Here is a 21,423-nt window from a genome sequence, read left to right on the forward strand (position 1 = left end):
CACAGCATCTCGGCTCAAGAGAAAAAAAGAACACCCTGGTTTCTGCCCAAGAGTCAGAGGTCTGGCTTGTTGTTCACAATGGAGTGCTGAATCGGTACTTTCTGTTTTGTAAATGACTGTATGTAGGCCTGTTTGAGTAGTTTGGCCACTATATGGTAAGGAATTGCGAGATTGGGGACTGAGGGAGAAAAGCGAGTACAGAAAAAGAGCAAGCTACACAGTCTGTTTTAAAAAATTCAAATGCCTTCTGTCTAAGGAAGTCACTGCCTGGTTCAGTTTGAATGCTAAGGGCTGTATTCAGCAAACAAAAAATTTAAATGATTGTCGAACTGACTGTAAAACGTCACAGAAACATGTCTAAAGAATATAAAATTAAGTCGTAGCCTATTTCAATTTACAGTACCAGTCAAGTGAATGGGTTTGTCCCAACTTGCTTGTACTGCTTGTACTGTCTTCAGAAGGTTTTTGGCCATGTGTGTTTTTTTCTTTGCTATACTAGTATTTGTTATGTGCTGGTCTTTGTTGCATTTCTACCAATGCTAATCTTTGTTTTGCTGTCACCAGACATGCATGTCTGCTGCCTAGGGTGGTCCAACATTCTATCCAGATATACTGCTGGGATCCAGTCCGTCCCACAGCTCTTTCAGAAAAAAAATTACCAAAAAAAAATAATTCCTCACTACTTCTAAATAAAGAAATTACATAATAATAATTTCTCTATAAAAATTATCCAAAAAAATATTCAAAAAACAAATGCTTGTGTGTTATTCAGAGTTGATCCAGCACATCCTGTTTAACTGTTCCCCCTCCTGCATAATGCTCCTATCACTCTTCAAAGACAGGGAATACCTGCCGGTTGATGCTTGCTTCGATGTACCTCTCACAGATAATAAGCACGCTCAAAAAAAGAATGTTTCATGATTATTTTTAGTATAAACATTCCCTATCATAAAACTAGGGCACCAGCTAGCGCCACTGAGCCAAACGCTGAAAATTATTCATATGCTTAAGTGTTTTCTCTGGCTAACACTAAATATGAACAAGTGTCCCTGTATGGTTTAATGTCTTCCTTTTCTGCTCAGACAGTTTCCTTCTGTATTTATACATAGACCAGTCTATTCCAAGCCGTAAGACTTGGATGTTATGACACTACTGAATACTTCCCATCATCCCTTACTCCAGGCAGTCTGCCCTCTTCTCTGGGAAGGCAGTGATGGTTGCTGCGCTCGTCCTTGCCCTTTCATACCATTCTGTCCACCAGTGCCCCACATGAGGCATGTTGGCTGAGGAACACCTCTCCAGCTTTGAAGCAGACTCCAGAAATAGTTTGTGCTGCCAAGGAAAAGGGTTAACTAGACAAGCACTTCTTCCTGACCTGAGGTAATAACTGCACAGTGTGTGTGGTTGTGGGTGAATGTATCAGAGATCCAGGACAGAACTCTACACGTGGGGGAGAGAACATACAGAACTCTACACGTGGGGGAGAGAACATACAGAACTCTACACGTGGGGGAGAGAACATACAGAACTCTACACGTAGGGGAGAGAACATACAGAACTCTACACGTAGGGGAGAGAACATACAGAACTCTACACGTGGGGGAGAGAACATACAGAACTCTACATTTTGGGGAGAGAACATACAGAACTCTACATTTTGGGGAGAGAACATACAGAACTCTACATGTTGGGGAGAGAACATACAGAACTCTACACACGGGGGAGAGAACATACAGAACTCTACACGTGGGGGAGAGGAAATACAGAACTCTACATGTAAGGGAGAGAACATACAGAACTCTATATTTTGGGGAGAGAACATACAGAACTCTACACGTGAGGGAGAGAACATACAGAACTCTACACGTGGGGGAGAGAACATACAGAACTCTACACGTTGGGGAGAGAACATACAGAACTCTACATGTTGGGGAGAGAACATACAGAACTCTACACGTGGAGGAGAGAACATACAGAACTCTACATGTTGGGGAAAGAACATACAGAACTCTACACGTGGGGGATAGAACATACAGAACTCTACACGTGGGGGGAGAACATACAGAACTCTACACGTGGGGGAGAGAACATACTGAACTACATGTGGGGGAGAGAACATACAGAACTACATGTGGGGGAGAGAACATACAGAACTCTACACGTGGGGGAGAGAACATACAGAACTCTACATTTTGGGGAGAGAACATACAGAACTCTACACGTGGGGGAGAGAACATACTGAACTACATGTGGGGGAGAGAACATACAGAACTACATGTGGGGGAGAGAACATACAGAACTACATGTGGGGGAGAGAACATACTGAACTACATGTGGGGGAGAGAACATACAGAACTACATGTGGGGGAGAGAACATACTGAACTACATGTGGGGGAGAGAACATACAGAACTACATGTGGGGGAGAGAACATACAGAACTCTACATTTTGGGGAGAGAACATACAGAACTCTACATTTTGGGGAGAGGACATACAGAACTCTACATTTTGGGGAGAGAACATACAGAACTCTACATGTTGGGGAGAGAACATACAGAACTCTACACGTGGGGGAGAGAACATACAGAACTCTACACGTGGGGGAGAGAACATACAGAACTCTACATTTTGGGGAGAGAACATACAGAACTCTACACGTGGGGGAGAGAACATACAGAACTCTACACGTAGGGGAGAGAACATACAGAACTCTACACGTAGGGGAGAGAACATACAGAACTCTACACGTGGGGGAGAGAACATACAGAACTCTACATTTTGGGGAGAGAACATACAGAACTCTACATTTTGGGGAGAGAACATACAGAACTCTACATGTTGGGGAGAGAACATACAAAACTCTACACGTGGAGGAGAGAACATACAGAACTCTACATGTTGGGGAAAGAACATACAGAACTCTACACGTGGGGGGGAGAACATACAGAACTCTACATGTGGGGGAGAGAACATACAGAACTCTACACGTAGGGGAGAGAACATACAGAACTACATGTGGGGGAGAGAACATACATAACTCTACACGTGGGGGAGAGAACATACAGAACTCTACATTTTGGGGAGAGAACATACAGAACTCTACACGTGGGGGAGAGAACATACTGAACTACATGTGGGGGAGAGAACATACAGAACTACATGTGGGGGAGAGAACATACAGAACTACATGTGGGGGAGAGAACATACTGAACTACATGTGGGGGAGAGAACATACAGAACTACATGTGGGGGAGAGAACATACTGAACTACATGTGGGGGAGAGAACATACAGAACTACATGTGGGGGAGAGAAGTCGCCACAAAGATAGCAAATCTTGACAAATCGATCCCAGCAATGTTTTTGTAGCCAGCCTACACCAGGAATAAGGTGATTTGTGGATAGGGTGTTAAATTCACTATAAAATGTGGACTTTCAGTTGGTGTTCTGGGTTGCTTTTAGGTTCATGCATTTGGGGTTAGGCATCTGGGCTAGCTATTATGTAGGTGTAAAGGGCTCGGTTACTGGGGTTAAGGTTAGAGTAAATGTTAAGTAGTAGGGGACAGAGAACCTGGATAGTTTTTTTCCCACCAAAGGACATAAAGACAAATGTTTGTGGGGTTACCTTATACTAATCTGGTTGAGCACAAATATTGCCCACAAGTCCACAAGTATAAAGATTCTTAAAATGTGTGTGGTGTGTGTGTGTGTGTGTGTGTGTGTGTGGATGTGTGTGTGTGTGTGCATGTGGGTTCTCATGTGAGTGCATGTGTGTCGCTACTGTATGTAAAAAAAGGGAAAGAGGGAAAGAAATATTTCATCAAGAAGGTATGTGAGCCAAAGGTACAGAGAGCAAGGGCTGGAAGGAATGTTTTTGTGCGTTGTGTTTGTGTGTGTGCGTACAAGATAACACTATGACAGGACCCGATACTGTCTTCTGATCTGAAGTGACCCAGAACAGACATTCTCATCTCTGATGCTGCTGCTTCCAGCCTTCAGCCTATTCAGTCAGTCTTTCTAAGCCGACAGAGCAAAAAGTGGTTCATTCCAAAACTACATTAAAAAAGATCTTCACATTTGCCTGTATGTTTCTGAAATGACAAATGGGTCCTGTGTATGTCTACAATTCAAGTTTGAAATGTTTACTTGAGGTGCACTTTAAAATGTAGGCAAAAGTTTTTTGCAAATGGAACTGAATTTTCATAAGTTGTTATTGTAGTTATCTCGCATTTGCATTATATCGTAAGATGAATGCAATACCCGGAAGTCGCTCTGTGTAGGAGCATCTGAAAATGTAAAATAATATCTGCAAACTCATTTATTTAGAGTATTGATGCATTCTCTCTGTAACAATATAAAATATGGATGACAAATGTTTTATATTTATTACATTGAATATATATGTATAGCCTAGGCGGACCGGCAGAATTCTCTCCAGACCAGAAGTTCCATGATGCCCATTAAGGCTGTTCAGCCAAGCTCTAGAAGCAGTGCCGTCACCGTTGCCTCTCTGATTCTTCAGACGACGTTCCCACCCATAGCCGGCTTACTGTCAATATACAGAGCCACGTTTAATTCATGCGTGTCTATCATGATGCAGGCGTGATTGAATTCGGTCATGACATTATGAATCGCCTGGTGTTGTTATGTTTGTGCCTTAACAAGACAGACGTAAAGAAGACATCTGTGATCATCAAACCGTTTGTGACACCAAGGCGTGGTATACATCAAGTGAAAAGGGGTGAGACAAGGGAATGCGCCGTTTCCCACTCAGACACACAAAGCCTTAGATGCAGCCCAATCTGTTCGGAGTTGTCAGTGGCGGTTATCTTGTGGGAGATAACCAATTGACTTGGTGAGAAGGGAACGCCTACAACTGAATCTTGGGTGACACCAGTTGTGAGTGGAGTGGACAAAAATCCTTTACATGTCACCTTGGTAAGAGCTGCCAGACAGTTAGGATTCAATCAGAAAGTGGGCTGAGCCTGGGATGCCCAGCTCTGAGAGGATGGAGAGGAGGATCTGATGGTTCACAGAGTCAAAGGCAGCGAATAGATCTTAGAGGATGAGAGAAGTGAAGTATCAGCATGGCCAGGGCAGAGAGCCTCGGCGACGCAGCAGAGATCGGTCTCAGTTGAGTGATCTGTGGAGAAACCTGACTGGTTCTGGTCGAGGAGACAGTTCTGAGAGAGATAACAGGGGAGTTGGTTAGACGAAGCACACCCAATTGTTTTGGAAAGGAAGGACAGGAGAGATGTCGGTGTGTAGTTTTTGATGTTAGAGGGGTCAAGTGTTTGGCAGCCAATGGTCAGTGATGAGTTGATGAGTGGAGTTGGGAAGCAGGGAGAGATTGTCTGACGCGAGCTAGAGCGGATCTAACAGTGTTTGCCTTGAAACACCATGGAACGTCAGGAATACCACTCCATTAAGAGACATGGATCGCGATGTAACATCTAAATAGGACGACTATGTTATTCAGTTATCTCACTCCCATAAAACAAGAAGGTCACACCCACAAAGGTCATCTTGGAATGGTGTTTTGTGTCAGGCATAAATGCACTGTACAGGACAGCCAGGGGACACGGTAACACTGAATTGGCTTAAGAGAAAACATTCCCTACTGGATGTGTAAAGCCTCATAAAGGCTTGAGTGATGACCCAGCATCCCGGACAGTGTATTAAAGATGGATTTCATTAGAGATTTCATTAGCGATTCCCTGACGTTAACATTCAGTGTGTCATGGCCAACTATTCCAGCATCGGTCTTTGATTGTACATGGCAGACCAACAACAATCCTGTCATCACTCTAAGCATCCGGCCATGACACATTTAAAAAGACATTAGCCTGGCGTGTGTGAATGACTGACAGTGGCGGCCTTCCATTCACAGAACAGAGTGAACAGATGTCCGTCAAATGAAACCATACTAATGAAGGGCCCTTCTGAGGCTTGGAGACTGGAGATCAAATGAAACGTGACTTGAAAGTGATAGCCAATACATATGGTCGGTTGTCAATCTGAAATGCAATTTGATAGCATCCTCGGTTCGTTCGAATGGTCTAAGTGGTTTAGTGTGCTAAGCACAATCTATAATTGAATCAGTAGAACTGAATAAACAGTGAGGTAAACTCTGCTAATCTCAGTTGAACAGAAGTCAAATTATCAAAAATAAAGTGTCACTACCGATTGTACTGTCCATGCACATCTGTCCAAAAGAAATTAAAGCTTAGCAAAAGGACCCAACTGCTTCAGGATTTGACAATGCAGAGAGACAACTAGTAGGATGTAAAAGCATCCCTCCTGCTATTTAAGAAGGAGCACTAGAAGAGCAAAACATTACATTCATGTAGTGCTATACCTGTACGTGTTGAATACAGCAAAGTCACATAGTGGAGCAGCAATTCTCTCCCAGCTCTTGTCTTAATTAGTTATAATTAGGAAAGTAGAGCAAATATGTGTTAGTCGCAGAAGAACGTTAATGCAAGAATGAAAATGATGAAATGCTTTTAGAAAGTTGCAAGTAGGTGCAGTTGGTCTGAACGAATCTATGTACTGCACACTCCCACGACAAGAGCCCTCCCACGCACAAACACAAGAGCCCTCCCACGCACAAACACAAGAGCCGGCAGCACAAGACTCCACAGCCCTGCAGTGCCCTTTCACTCCCACTAGTACAAAAAAGTAAGAATGAACTTGCACTTAATATTTCAAGATGAATGTTTAATTGTTGTTTCTATCAGTGTCCTGGAGGACGTCGACCTTTTATGGGTGGAGATAGGACCATGTGTTCTGCGCCACGACTCTGGAAGAGAGAAGGAAGTGAGATGAAGAGAAGTAGAAGCCCGGAGAGGAAAAAAGAGAGGATACGAGTAAATGTGCTATATATGAGCAAGATGGAGAACTAGAGTCAGCCTGTATATGAGGGGGAGGGAGAACTAAAGAGTCAGCCTGTATATGAGGGGGAGGGAGAACTAAGGAGAGTCAAGGACAAATTGAGGAACAGAGAGAATGAATGAGAGTCAAGAAGTGAAACAAAAAGGAGAAAATAAATATATGAGAGCAATAAAAAGAGTTAAGAAGTCTATGAGGCAGAGAGAAAGAACGAAAGACAGTTAAGACATACAGTTGGTATAGAAAAGAACCCCCCCCTTTAAAATAATCTCATTTTGTTGCTTTTTTTGCAGCCTGAAATGAAGACAGACACAGTTTTTGTTTCATTCAGCTGTATTTACTGAGTGCAACTTATAACATCCAAGTGAAAGATATAACACCAACATGTCAGAAAAAAATACTAATAAAACATAATCACTGAGTTGGAAAAAGGATCACCCCCTTGTGTCTGTATTTTGTTGAACCACGTTTTGCTTTAATTACAGCCTTTAGTCTGTTGGGATATGTCTCTACTAACTTTGCACATATAGACATTGTAATATTTGACCACACTTCTTTGCAGAACTGCTCAAGTTCAGTTAAACTTGATGCTGACCGTTTGTGGGCTGCTGTCTTCAAGTCATTCCACAGATTTTCAATGGGGTTTAAGTCCGGGCTCTGACTAGGCCATGCAAGGACATTCACCTTTTTCTCCTTCAACCACAGTGTGGTAAGTTTTGCTGTGTGCTTTGGGTCATTGTCATGTTGGATGGTAAATCTTCTTCCCATTGACAACTTTCTGGCAGAGAACAGCAGATTTTCCTCAAGAATTTGGCAGTATTTTGCCCAATCCATTTTTCCTTCTATCCTGACAAGTGCTCCATTCCCTGCTGCAGAGAAACAACCCCATAACATGATATTACCACCTCCATGCTCCTTTTACTGTAGGAATAGTGTTATTTGGATGGTGAGCTGTATTGGATTTTCACCAGACATATCATTTGGCGTTGAGGCCAAATAATTAAATTTAAGTCTCATCTGACCATAACACCTTTTTCCACGTGGCCTTAGAATCTTCAAGGTGCGTTTTGGCAAAGCTCAGTCGTGATTGCATGTGGCCTTTCTTGAGGAGTGGCTTTTTTCTTGCAACCCTCCCATACAAGCCACATTTGTGGAGAATTTGTGATATTGTTGTCACATCCACACAATGACCACTCTTTGTCATGAATTCCTGCAACTGCTTCAAAGTTGCTGTAGGCCTCTTGGTAGCCTCTCTGACCAGTTTCCTCCTGGCTCTTTCATCCAGTTTGGAGCGACATCCTGACCCAGGGAGGGTCTGTGTTGTACCAAATACCTTCCACTTCTTAATAATAGACTTCACTGTGCTTCTAGGCACTGATAAAGCCTATTCAATTTGTTTATATCCATATCCTGACTTGTGCCTGTCCACAACTTTATCCCGGAGATCTTTTGACAATGTCTTGCCACCCATAGTTGATTGTTTTCTTCACTTGCACTACCAAGGACTGAAATGCTTCAGGAAAAGCTTGTTTCATGCTGAGCTAATCAAAATGACCACAGCTGATCACAGTTGAAAGTCAATTGGCTTTGTATGTTATTGAGAAGGTGATTAACTACACCTGGTTGTGTTTAAAAGAAATTTTTAGGAGGGGGGTGATTCTTTTTCCAACTCAGTGATTCTGTTTTTTAATTTGTAAAAAAAAAATCTGACAAGTTGGTATTATATCTTTCACTTGGATGTTATAAGTTGTAAATACAGCTGAATATATATATATATATATATATATATATATATATATATATTTTGTCCGTTTTCATTTCAGGCTGCAAAGCAACAACATTTTATTGTTTTAAAAGGGGGGTGATTCTTTTCAATACCCACTGTATATGAGGCAGAGACAGAGAGAGAACTAAAGAGAGTTAAAAAGTATATGAGGCAGTGATAAAGAACTAAAGACAGTTAAGAAGTCGATGAGGCAGAGAAAAATAACAAAAGACAGTTAAGAAGTATGTGAGCCAGAGAGAGAAAGAACTAAAGAGAGTTAAAAAGTATATGAGGCAGAGAAATAATTAAATACAGTTGAGAAGTATATGAGGCAGAGAGAGAGAGAACTAGAGAGAATTAAGAAGTATATGAGGCAGAGAGAGAGAGAACAAAAGTGAATTAAGAAGTATATGAGGCAGAGAGAGAAAGAACTAAAGAGAGTTAAGAAGTATATGAGCCAGAGAGAGAAAGAACTAAAGAGAGTTAAGAAGTATATGAGGCAGAGAAAAATAACTAAAGACAGTTAAGAAGTCTGTGAGCCAGAGAGAGAAAGAACTAAAGAGAGTTAAGAAGTATATGAGCCAGAGAGAGAAAGAACTAAAGAGAGTTAAAAAGTATATGAGGCAGAGAAATAACTAAAGACAGTTAAGAAGTATATGAGGCAGACAGAGAGAACTAAAGACAGTTCAGAAGTACATGAGGCAGAGACAGAGAGTGAACTAAAAAGAGTTAAGAAGTATATGAGCCAGACAGGGAGAGAGCAAAATCTGATGTTTCCTACCTCTCGTTAAGGGGCTTTGATTGAGTCTGGAGTGGGAGGGATGTTCTGGTGACTTCCAGTATTTTTACGACATGCTTGTAACAAGTAGGTTAACCGTGGAACCAATCTTACCCCATCACTGTTTACTCATGGGATTAAATTAAAGAACACAGCATCCAATTTCATACCTGGCTTCCTTCGACACAGCAGTCCTCCAGAACAGTGTGACAGTCACCCACAGCCCAGCTCGAGCCCCAGTATTCCAAAATGTTCCACAGTATTAACAAACGGAGGGTGGAAAGAGAAAACCATGCCAGATTTCCAAACTATTGGAAATTAATTTGCTTACAGGATTAGCAATATTGGGTTGAAGTAGTAAGCCCTTCTTGTTTCCCATAGACTAGAAAAAGGATTGCTAATTTGGCAGAATGCACAGACAAATGTCGGCTGACCAATAGTGGATTTCCACAACTGTCTTCTGTCTGCATATCTGCTGATACTTAAACTGCATTTACTGTATTTCACAGAGTCTAATTACATTGCAGATTAGTCCCTTGCATAATCTATGCCGGTCTCATAAATAGCACACGGACACTGTAAACAGCAAGTTCACATGTATATTCATTAGCACATCGCTAGGAAAGGTAAGAAAAGGAGAGCAGTGACGATTGTACACCGGGTTAGAGGAAGATTAGCTTCGTCTTGCATGATTGGCTCAATACCACACCATCCTGGCGGGCCATGTGAGATGGGACTGAGATATGTCAGACAGAAAGCGTCCACCCCAATCTCTCAAAAACACAGGATTTCCTGTTTTCCTCGGCTAGGCGTGTGGTTCGTGTGTGTGCGGTGTGTGTGATTGTGTGTGTGTGTGTGTGCGGTGTGTGTGGTTGTGTGTGTGTGTGTGCAGTGTGTGTGGTTGTGTGTGTGTGTGTGCGGTGTGTGTGGTTGTGTGTGTGTGTGTGCGGTGTGTGTGGTTGTGTGTGTGTGTGTGTGCGGTGTGTGTGGTTGTGTGTGTGTGTGTGTGTGTGTGTGTGTGTGTGTGTGTGTGTGTGGTTGTGTGTGGGTGTGTGTGCGGTGTGTGTGGTTTGTGTGTGTGTGTGTGTGTGTGTGTGTGTGTGTGTGTGTGGTTGTGTATCCCTGGGGACCTCAGAGCAGGGCCGGCTCTGTATTTGGAGGTAGGGGGCCCAAGCCGCCGCCCATGTCGGTTATGCCTAGAGCCAGCTCTGCCTCAGGGAGAACCCTTCTGAAGTCATTCCACTTCAAACACACCATGTCAATGTGTTACAGAGGTTACTGGAACAGGTCAAAGCCTGATCCACCGAGAAACGGCCAGTGTGACAGCCTGTCCCTGAAAGGCTGACAGGCTGTTCCTGACAACCTGTCTGTTTCCTTGGACATAATTCATTGGCATTCAACTGCATACATTTTGAAATATGTGGACATTGCCGAAAATAGATTGGATTCATGCATGACATTTGAATACAGTTCCATGCTGCTGATGTATGCTTATTAATAAATCCTATTTCCATGAATGAATAGCATTAATCTCACCCTCACACTTATTTCAGATGTTGGGTTTTATTATCATATCTTAAGAATGGCCAAGCCACCAAAACTGTAATGGCTACTGTACTAGAACCCTTTGTATCCAAGCCAGGTTGAATCCAACATTTAATTTTGTCTGCCATATAATTACTCTCACCCTCACCCACATTTAACATAGTTAGGTTATTATATCATGGTTTACAAAGAGCAAGCAAACAGAAAGGTGATCCCTGTGTTACCACATTGCTTTGTTCTTGTACAAATCACACAAGGCCTTACCGCAACAAACACAACAGACTAAAGAAGCAACTGTCAATTGAAACAAATGGACACGAACAACAGCAGTTAGATCTCTCATAAACCCTATTAGAACTGGATAGGAACAATATTATTGTCAGTCGGGGTGGAGATGAAACAGATATATTGGTCATATTACCCATCTCAAGTTCTGCAGGTAAGGCTTATGATAAAAATAGTTTTTGATTTAGTAAAAAGGGGGGATCTGAAAGATCTTGTGAATCCCCTGGTGATTTCCATCAGACCCCTGTGGGTATAAGTGCCACTTTGAGAAGCTCTGATTCTACTTGGAGGTCGACTCCATCTACAAAACCAGCCTAGTCAACAGCGCAATAATTATTGCACGATTATTACCATTATTTAACTTGTTGATTAAGAACCAATTCTTATTTATAGCAACGAGCTGGAAGGAATGTTACAGTGGGAGCAATTAGTGTTAACTGTATTTCTCAGAGATGCTTGGGATTTGGTTAGATGAAAATCTGTCATTTAAAACACGTTAGTGAGTTACAGAAGAAGCTAAAGATAAAAAATATATATATTTCACAGGAATACATCATGTCGGTCACGTCAGCATAGAAAAGATACAAAGCACCAACTTTATTTTTGCTGCTAGATTATGGGGATAAACTATATATGCATGCCTTAGCTTCAGCACTGAAATCTCTGGATGCAGTTAATTGGCCATGCGTTTTTATCACTGGTGCAAATGTTTGCACTCATCACTGTCTCTAATATGCTTTGGTTGGCTGAGAGTCACTGACTTCTAGAAGGGCCAGACATGGTGGATGTTTTTATATGAGAAAGTCATCCTGACTATCTAATAGAGAAAATCCTTTGGAAGAACAGCAGCTCACACTCTCAGAGCCATCTTAAGTAGAAGACATTTTAAATGACTTATTCATCTTGTATTTTTTTATTGTTGTAATAATGAGATAAACTGTAAAAGATACCGTGGTCTCATTTGATTTCTCAGTATACATGAAGATAAATGAAAGACAGAAAGAAAGATGCCCCAACCACTTGGCCACCATGACGCCCAAACAATGCAGCCCCACCGCAGGCTGACTAAGGTCCAGAGAGGAGACTGTGGTTCCATGACCCGTTGTCAGGTCTACCTGAGAAAAACCTTCACCAGCAGCACCCCAGTAACACAGCGCCCATGGGGCCTTTCAGCCTGGGGCCACAAAACGTCACTCACCAAACATGTTCCCAATGTGTCCGTTCTTGGTCAGGGGTCGCAGCTCATTCTTGCCCCAGGCAAAGCTTTTGTAGTTGTCCCAGGCAAACTTCATCATCTGAAACACAGAAATAGTGAGGGGGTTAAGAATACAGGTCACTAAACTGATGGCAAAACCACCTAATTCACAACAGCAACCTTTTAAAAACTGGAAACAAGTGGCCTGCAGCAATGTCAAGGAGAGATTATTGATTTGCTGTGGATTAAAGCATACAATAATCACACATAAACCACACAGCGAAACAATGCATTTGACAATCCTCTCAACTGCCTCTTCTAAATCAAATTAAAAATAAGGCACATTGTCATGCTGCATCTAAAGAGCTTTAAGATCGCAATTAAATCGAAAATGATTGTCAGTCGTTTCTTTTTTCACAAGTAACTAATAAAATCAAAGGAATTTCATTGTGTTACACCGACAACAGAACTAAGCATTTTAGGCAGAGTATAGGTTTTAGATTAGAAGGGCATCCATAGAAGGGGAAATGTGGATTTAATCATTTTGGCTGGAAGCCAATGCTTCAGTGATCCATCTCTGCCTAGACCGACACTTGCTTATAATTAGCTTGGCAGAATCTGAGGGAAGTTGGTTAACATTAATCAAATGAATGCATAAATTCATGACTATAGGCAGACACTGACAGCAGCAGAAAAATGACGTTTCCAGGCAATGTTCTTGTTTGTTTTCACTTCTCTTGGAGGCAATAAACAGAGGCATTAATTGAATACATACATTTTTGGTTTAACAATTAGTAAAGGCTGTGCAAGTTTTGCTTTGTGTGGATTTGCCTGTTCTTTTCTGAAAACCAAAAGCCTACAGCACAGTATTTTGTGTTCTGCAGCAAAATATATCACCAATGGGTATACAACTATGATCATGTGAAGGTCTATCAAATATAAAACAACGACAGAAAAAGGCCCATACAATGAAGGAATATAAACATGAAGGTATATGAAGAAAGGAAAGAAGTTCCGGACTAACCAACCAAACTACCAAGACTGTTGTGGTTGACTGACAGAGCAGGAATAGGATTTTCTCGGAGGCAGATGGGTAAAATGATGTGATTTATGTCATTAATCCTGCATTGGCCTGCGGTGGTCTCCAGGAGAGAGCTGAGAACAGCCTCCATCTAAGCTCATTGCACAGAAGCATCATGAATCCCATTCATCCCCATTACCTGTGTCAGGACGCACCGCCACCCAGGCAAAATCCTCTCACCCAAAACCCCATTATCGGCATTTCCCACTACTGTTATAGTCAGTAATACAAATAAGTACCGAAGCGTCCCAAACAACATTTTCTACATCCAAAATTTCTAGCGACAGTATCTTCTGTTGAGATCTTCAACAGGACCCAGCTCCATGTCGACCAGGACCTCTCCACTAGGCAGTGTGGGAGAAGAACCCTAAACATAGTGACTCTACCTAAGATGTAGACTACCACATGGCAATTATGGACTAAAACCAACAGGACACTACAGCTTCTATACCAGGCCATGGGAAAGTTAAACAGTGTTGCCAAATGAAGGATTATCAAATGTAAAGCCTAACAAAATGTATTTTATTCGCTGTTATTCATATCACTGTGAAAATTCCTCATGTTCCTATTTTCATTAATTTAATTTCCATAAATTAGCATTTTTGGAACATGGAGTAGGAATTACACTGTTAGTCTGCACCTGTTGTTAATGAAGCATGTGATAGATACATTTCATTTTGGTATTTGACATCCTGGTTTGTGTGGTAACGTTGGTTGATACACACGCCTAAGAATAACATGCACATTTGCTCACTCATCCACACTGACACACACACACACACACAGACACACTGACACACACACAGGTGGATACAATGCGGCACCACAACAGGTGTATACACAACAAAGGGCATTCCTTTAGCTTTTGCAGGTTAGTCAAGTGCCAGCCAATAGGCGGACAGAGTTATGCCAATAATTTATGCAGGAGCACATCCGGTAAAAGTGAAGATCAAGCTTGAGACGTGATTTGTGGATTAGCATTGATGATATCGATGGTGCAAATCTGTTTGCAGTGGCAATAATGATTGAAGGCCAAAGAAGAATGGCCAAGAGTTCATGGGTCAGATCCAGGACAGGGGCAGATACTGCATCACCAGTGGAAAAAAACAGCTTTCAGAGAAAAATATATATTTTTAAACATAAAATGAAGCAGGTTTTAGTTGAAAAATGATTTTTCCCTTCCAAATTCTAGACTCACTCTACTAAACAGGGATTTGAAGTGTAATGGTAAAAAAATATGTTTGACATAAATGCAGGGTTTTGTAAATGTTTGAACTCTGAGTTCACTTTATCTGGACTAAGGAAGCTTTGCAGTTAAAGCACAAAAGAAGTGATTGTGCAGAGATGCTTGCCAGTGAGGAAGGACGCTACAGAGGGTTATCACATCACTGAGGAAACCAGGAAACCAAGCCTGATGGCCCATACAGATAGCATGGCTATTAGCTGTCCCGAATGAGAAACGGAAGCATGAAATATCCCGGAATCATTTCCAGATTATGTCTAATATTATTTTACTTCCATTTCAATATTAAAGTCCAGTGGCTTAGTAATCAATCTAGGACATGGTGAACTATTTTATACAGTAATAAATAGCATATTCACATGATCATTTCTCAAAATATAATATATGTTTATATATAATGTATTCAGTTTGAGAGCATTTTGGATTGGCCTTCCTCAATGACACTGATCAATATGTCAAAGCACTCAGTCAAAAACAGCTCCCTAAATCCTACTCCATATGGTTCCCCTCAAAGGTTCTGACAGCAGGTTGGATGTGACAGTCCACACCCATTTACATAGGCTTAACCCTCAGTGTAATATATCCACTGATTGTCTAGTGATCACACATGGGTCAATACCTGAGAGGGCAAGGGGCAGAAAGACCAACGATACAAGGCCTAACACGTTATCAACATCAACATCTTCTTCATTAGCGCGCACATACACAAATAGAGCACAGAGACCACACTGGTCAATATCTGACACCACAGTCCCAGCAGATCACGCCAATGCAGCCTGTGGTGAAAATAGATTGGGGCAAAGCGTTACCGGGATAAATAAGCATAACATGAGGTTCCAGTCATGACTTGATTCGCTAATTAGTTGGTTGACGGGAAAAGCAGTTCAGTGGCGTGAGGCCTGCTATTTTAATGCAGATCGTAATCAAGATTCAACTTGTCTATTCTATTCCCTAAGGTCGAAAGCTTCCCACGCATGACAATGCACAAAATACAAAAATGCCTTTGAGTGCTCCAGTGAATATGTTTATGCCAACGACTTCAACAAAATCCTCTGGGAAAGACACAATATCAGTTTTTTGATCTTAGCAAATATAATAAAATGAAGATCAAAGAAAATAATTAGAGCAAAGTGTGTTTTGTTTCCATTAATGAGGACATTCACAGGCTGATTTTTTTTCTATAAAAAGCTCTGAATACTAAATTACATACACTAAGCTGGAAATGCTACAAATTAAACAATGCGCATGCTAAAAAAGCAGGGTTGGTTATTGACACAAAATGTGTTGAGGCTTGAGGATGAAGGTGTCCTAAAATTGATACCGTGCAGTGAGTCATAATCAGCCAATCGTCTGAAGAGGGTTAAAAAGTATTGCCCTGCAGGAAATACAATGAGCCCCTACTCATGAAATGTGTGTGGCTCCACTGACTAACACCGTATGGCGGTTGTTAAAAGACAAATTATGATAATGATACTTTGCATCGGTCCCGTTTTAACAACTCTAAATCGCTTTGGCATGGTACGCATCAAGTCACTGGCTGATAATGTCACTAATAACACTTGAAAGGTCTTTCATTTGTGGATGCAGACCCGGTCGGTTGTGTTAGGAAGGACACGCTAAAGAATGAATGAGCCCACGACGCGTCCACCCCTGTGCAGATGGGTTTTAACACACACCTAAGCAGCAGAACTACAGGCTTGTTTACGGAATCCAATATAGAATGCTGCTGTATACAGTAATCCATGTCTAATCCGATTTGGAAACATAATGTATTCCTTCCTTAGGCTTTACCTAAAATACTCACGTAACATTCCTCATATAAAAAAGATTACCACAACCACATCAAGTATTTCACTACAGCTAAAGAGATACATGTTTTATTATTGCGCATAAAGTCCATTGCAAATGTTATTATTTTTTTTTATCCAGGTTGTGTATCCACAGAAAATGCATGCCATCACCGGCAGGGCCAACATGTGTACAGTCGACCGCCCGGACAAGGAAGAGAGAGAAAGTCCAGGATTCGAATGGCAATCCTCGACGCTTTGTAGCCATTTTTATGGATTCCTAATTACAGCAGATCACCAGCTTAGCAGCACAGTGTGGGTCCTTGTCACCCTGAAATGTACATCCCTTATGGGAGGCCCTTCAAAGTGCCTGCTCTTAAATGATACATCCCTCCGCATCGCAGAAGACTCAGAGGGCCTTAAGCTCCATGCAGACTGCTGACAGCCCTACAACCGTGGAGACTTAGCATGTATGGAAAGATGGAGATGGTGGGAGGGCTATATAAATGATAGCTAAGTAGAACTCCTTCTGTGTAACAAGGTTAATCAGTTCAAATGACAGCTGGCGATCCTGTGTGGCTCAGTTGGAAGCTGATGGCGTTCGCCTACTAAATGTTGCGGGTTCGATTCCCACTAGAGCCACCCATACATACACACAAATCATAATACAGTATGAACTTGTGATTCTAAGCTGTGGTGAAATGGTATACTTGTGTCCTAATGTATTTGTACCCTCACACTTTAATAAAAAAATTCACAAATATCAATGCTTTCCAGACCACGTTGCTAATCAAAAATCTTTTGATATCCACATCTATATTTCTTTGGTTTCCAGTTGAAAACAAAATAATAAGAAACCACAATAATTCTATAAATCTTATGAACTATTAATCATATTCTAAATTTGATTTTGATTAGCTGATTCTTTGTTACTTAGCAACTTGTACCACAACGGGTAAGAAAAAAAGAAAACCAGAGAATTGTCTGAGGTCAGACAAAATGTCAAGGCCTTGACAATGTCAAGGCAACGAGTTCTCCAGAGACATTGATGTTCCTGTTTCTGCCAGGCATAATGTTATCAAGAAGTTTAAGGCCCAAGCCACTGTAGCTAACCTCTCTGGACATGACCGCAAGACAAAACGTGATGGAAAATCGCACCAAAGGACTGTTCAAACAGTAAAGAAAGCACCTTGCTCAACTGGCACACAGCTTCATGTTGACCTTCAGACACAAGGTACAACAGTCGCTGCCAACTCAATGAAAGGTGTTTGTACAGTAGGGCCCTCAAGAGGACCCCATGGCAGAGAAACAGACACAAGAAAGCCTAACTGCAATTTGCCAAAATACTATTGAACATGCCACAATCCTTCGGGGGCAATCTTCTGAGGACAGACGAGATCAAATTAGAGTATTTCTTAAAGTAAAATGTTTTTGATTGCAGAAAACAAAATTACGTCTTAACCTTTTCACGCATGAGTTTCAAATATTCCTTACCGACACCCCAGCGTGAGTTTTTTTGCACATGACTTCAGTACTCACTCAGAGTTCCAGCATTTGAACGGTCACCTTGCCAGGTAAGGAACACTACAAACATTGCATTGCAATCTTCTTTCGTTGACTCGAATTCTGCAAAAGCTGTTTGATGTATAACTGTAGCTAGCTAGCATACGTCAGCTAACCGCTAGCAAATGTCAGCTAATCGCTAGCAAACATCAGCTAACCGCTAGCAAACGTCAGCTAACAAAGCGTGACCTATAATTCAGTGCAGTGAAAATGAATAAACTATATAAAAAGCATAGCGGAGCCCACAATGTGTAACGTAACTACTAGAAGGTTTTTACAATGGTTTTGATCGGTTGTCAGCTCTTCCAGGAAATGTTAAGATGCTCTATAGTAGTCGCTAATATCATTCCTTTTTGTGTATTAGTGTTGGCTGTCTGTTTGTACATAAGTAACACTTCTTGTCCCGATTCGAATGCTTTCCACCTGGTTATAATCATAGTGTGGTCTTGAAACAATTACAATCAGGAAATAAAGTTATAAACACTGTTTGAGCTAAATGTGAGTAAATAACAGCGTGGTCTGACCAGCCATTGTTACGTTACTTGTACCTAGGCATGCTAATGGTGCGTTCTAAACAATACGTTCTAATCACAGCAGTGTGATCGTACACTTCAGGGACCACTATAGCCTGATCACATTGGTGTGACCGTACGCGTCAAAGGGTTAAAAGAAAAGAACACCATCCCCACATTCAAACATAGAGCAGGTTCAGTGATGTTTTGTTGGTTTGTTGCCTTGGGCACTGGGTGCCTTGAATGTGGGCACAGACGGAAGGTCAAACCCAGCTGTCGAGACAGAATACTTTGGTCAATTTTAAATTATTTTGTGAAACTATTGAGCATTATTTGATGGAATTGCAAGATTGAGAATACTTTTGGACACACCTGTACATAATGTATACTTCCATACATACAATTGTGGGGAAAGCTCTGATTGATGGGTGAGGTTAGTGGAACCTTGTAAAGCAGACACAAATAAACAATATTATGGAACATCAATGCTTTCCAGACCACACTTCTGAACATGATCTACAACAAAATATGATCAGTTCAGTATTTCACTGTGGACTGTAGTTTTTGCTTTAACTTCACTGCCATCATTGGGGAATATATTCTAAATACATGTCTGAACAGAGCAAAAAAGGATGAAATAATGATGAATCCCAAAATAAAATGATTGAATACTTGTCCAATATCTAGGGTTGAAATAATAGTGAAGCCTACTGCAACCCTGCCTTACTGTTCTTCTGTTAAAATCACACTGTAATTTCCTCCAGCCATTTTATTCAGCTCCAGGACAACCTTGTGTTACAGACCCAGGAATGATACAAACATTATAATCACTTATATATAATACAAATATCATAATCAGAGATATATAATGTAGATATTACAATTACAGATATACAAAACATATATTCTAATTAGAGACACATAACAGATAATAACAGATGTACTATATAAAATGCTGTATCACAATTAAAGATATATAAAACCATTATTATAATATACAAAATACACTATTATAATAAAACACATATAAAACAAATATTACAATTACAGATATATGAAACAAATGTTATCAGTACAGCTATATATAACATATTTCATTCACAGATTGAATCAAACCAACAAGTCCAATGTTGCTCAGACTGAGCAAGACACTACTGTGGCAAAGGTTGTAGGTTTGAATCCTTGAGGGGAACAGAACAAAAACGAAAAAAAAAATACATGTAGAAGTCTAAATCACTAAAATAAAGACATTTATATATGCATTAAAATCAGTGATTAAGCTCAGACAAACATCAGCCATCTTGAACCTATTCAATCAATGTAAGAGTACAGCACACATAGACCAGAATGTCACATTTGTCTTTGTGACAGTGAAGGACAGAACAAGGCTGTCAGTTTATTTCCCACTTCAATCACATGGCCGAAACAAAACAAATAATACAATTGTCTTTGCGATAAGTCATTTTAGACGTGGTTGCTAATTAAACACCAACAGGTTAGCAGGGGCTTCCCAAAGTAATGAATCAGTAATACAATTCTACTGCTACACAGAAGTTGGTGTTAGTCTGCAGTCATCTATTTAACTTTGAATTCCTCCATTTCCCTCAAACCTGATGATCAAACCATCATCCATTCTTCCTCCCAGTAAGAACTGTACACTTCCCTTTCCATCTCATTTGTACACCCACTGCTTCTCAGCTGGAATGCTGAATCACTCAAAAAAAGACAGATGAGAAAAATCACCAGAAATATCAGTTGCCACGATAACAGATGTGTTTCATTGTTTTTGTTGTCACATTTCAAACCATACATTCTCATTTGTAGAGAAAAGGCAAGAAAGGGCAGAAAAAATACAGCATTTACGTTATTGGAAACATGAAATGGCTAAATAAAAAAGTGAGGAATACGTTTGTCCTTGTCACCCCCCCCCCCCCACACACACACACACATAGACACACACAGATAGCAATCCCCACAGCTCAGTGTGTAAGGCGGCTGTTCAGAAGTCAGTTGCTTTAATCACACTCAAGTGCTGAACAGACAATATTCATATCCTAACAAGGCCTTGCACAATGAAAGGTGCAACTCATCTCTGAAATCGCCAAGCCAACCCGCCTTCAGCAGTATCCCTCTCTCTCTGTCTGTTTTTCATTCCATTTCACTTGTTTTCTCTGGTTCCCTTTCTCACTCAGTTCTCTACCATGGCTTTATCTTTCTCTCTGCTGTTTGCTCTGGTTTTCTCTTTCTTGTTTTGGCACTCTGGTTATCTCTCGCTCTCCCTCTCATAGCTTACTTTGAAGGACTAAGAGTTGGTGAAACCCTTCCTCCCATTTCCTGGGCCTTCAGGACTTACAGCACAGTGTGAGGGACGAGGACGCGCCAGTAAGGCTAAGAACCAAGGGGGAGTTACAACTAGAAATAAATCTCACAGCTTCAACATGACATTTAACAGCATGTTCCTTACCTGGGAAGAAAATGTTTTCTCACATTGTCTGTTAACTCACGCTAAGCCCTGCTAACACAAGGCAATCAAGATGATGGTTATACACATTACGCTTCCAGGGTGAGAGGGGCTTTATTTTATTTGAACAAGGTGGAAGCCGGGCCGACTCCGGCTCCCAGACCAGATGGCTTGTTCACTCCTTTGCCTAGAGGTCCACTAACAACATTTGAGCTGGCCCAAGTGTATAGAACACACCCTGACATCAGCCCTGTGCTCTACAGTATTTATTCAAAGAATTGGCAACTGTTCTCAAAACCGATTCGGCAGTTTGTGTTA

The 21,423-nt window shown here is 41.1% G+C and overlaps 1 protein-coding gene across 2 annotated transcripts in view; it reads right to left on the reverse strand.

The window, feature by feature from the left end:
• Window positions 1-21,423, reverse strand: part of LOC105006133 (mannosyl-oligosaccharide 1,2-alpha-mannosidase IA) — a 226,817-nt gene that overhangs the window by 121,031 nt on the left and 84,363 nt on the right. For both annotated transcript variants that reach the window (XM_013131541.4, XM_013131542.4), the window contains exon 2: window positions 12,462-12,558. In XM_013131541.4, the coding sequence (XP_012986995.1) occupies window positions 12,462-12,558 (97 nt within the window). The remainder of the gene's footprint in view (window positions 1-12,461; window positions 12,559-21,423) is intronic.

The sequence above is a fragment of the Esox lucius genome, chromosome 20 (assembly GCF_011004845.1).
Source record: "Esox lucius isolate fEsoLuc1 chromosome 20, fEsoLuc1.pri, whole genome shotgun sequence".
NCBI classification, from domain to species: Eukaryota; Metazoa; Chordata; class Actinopteri; order Esociformes; family Esocidae; genus Esox; species Esox lucius.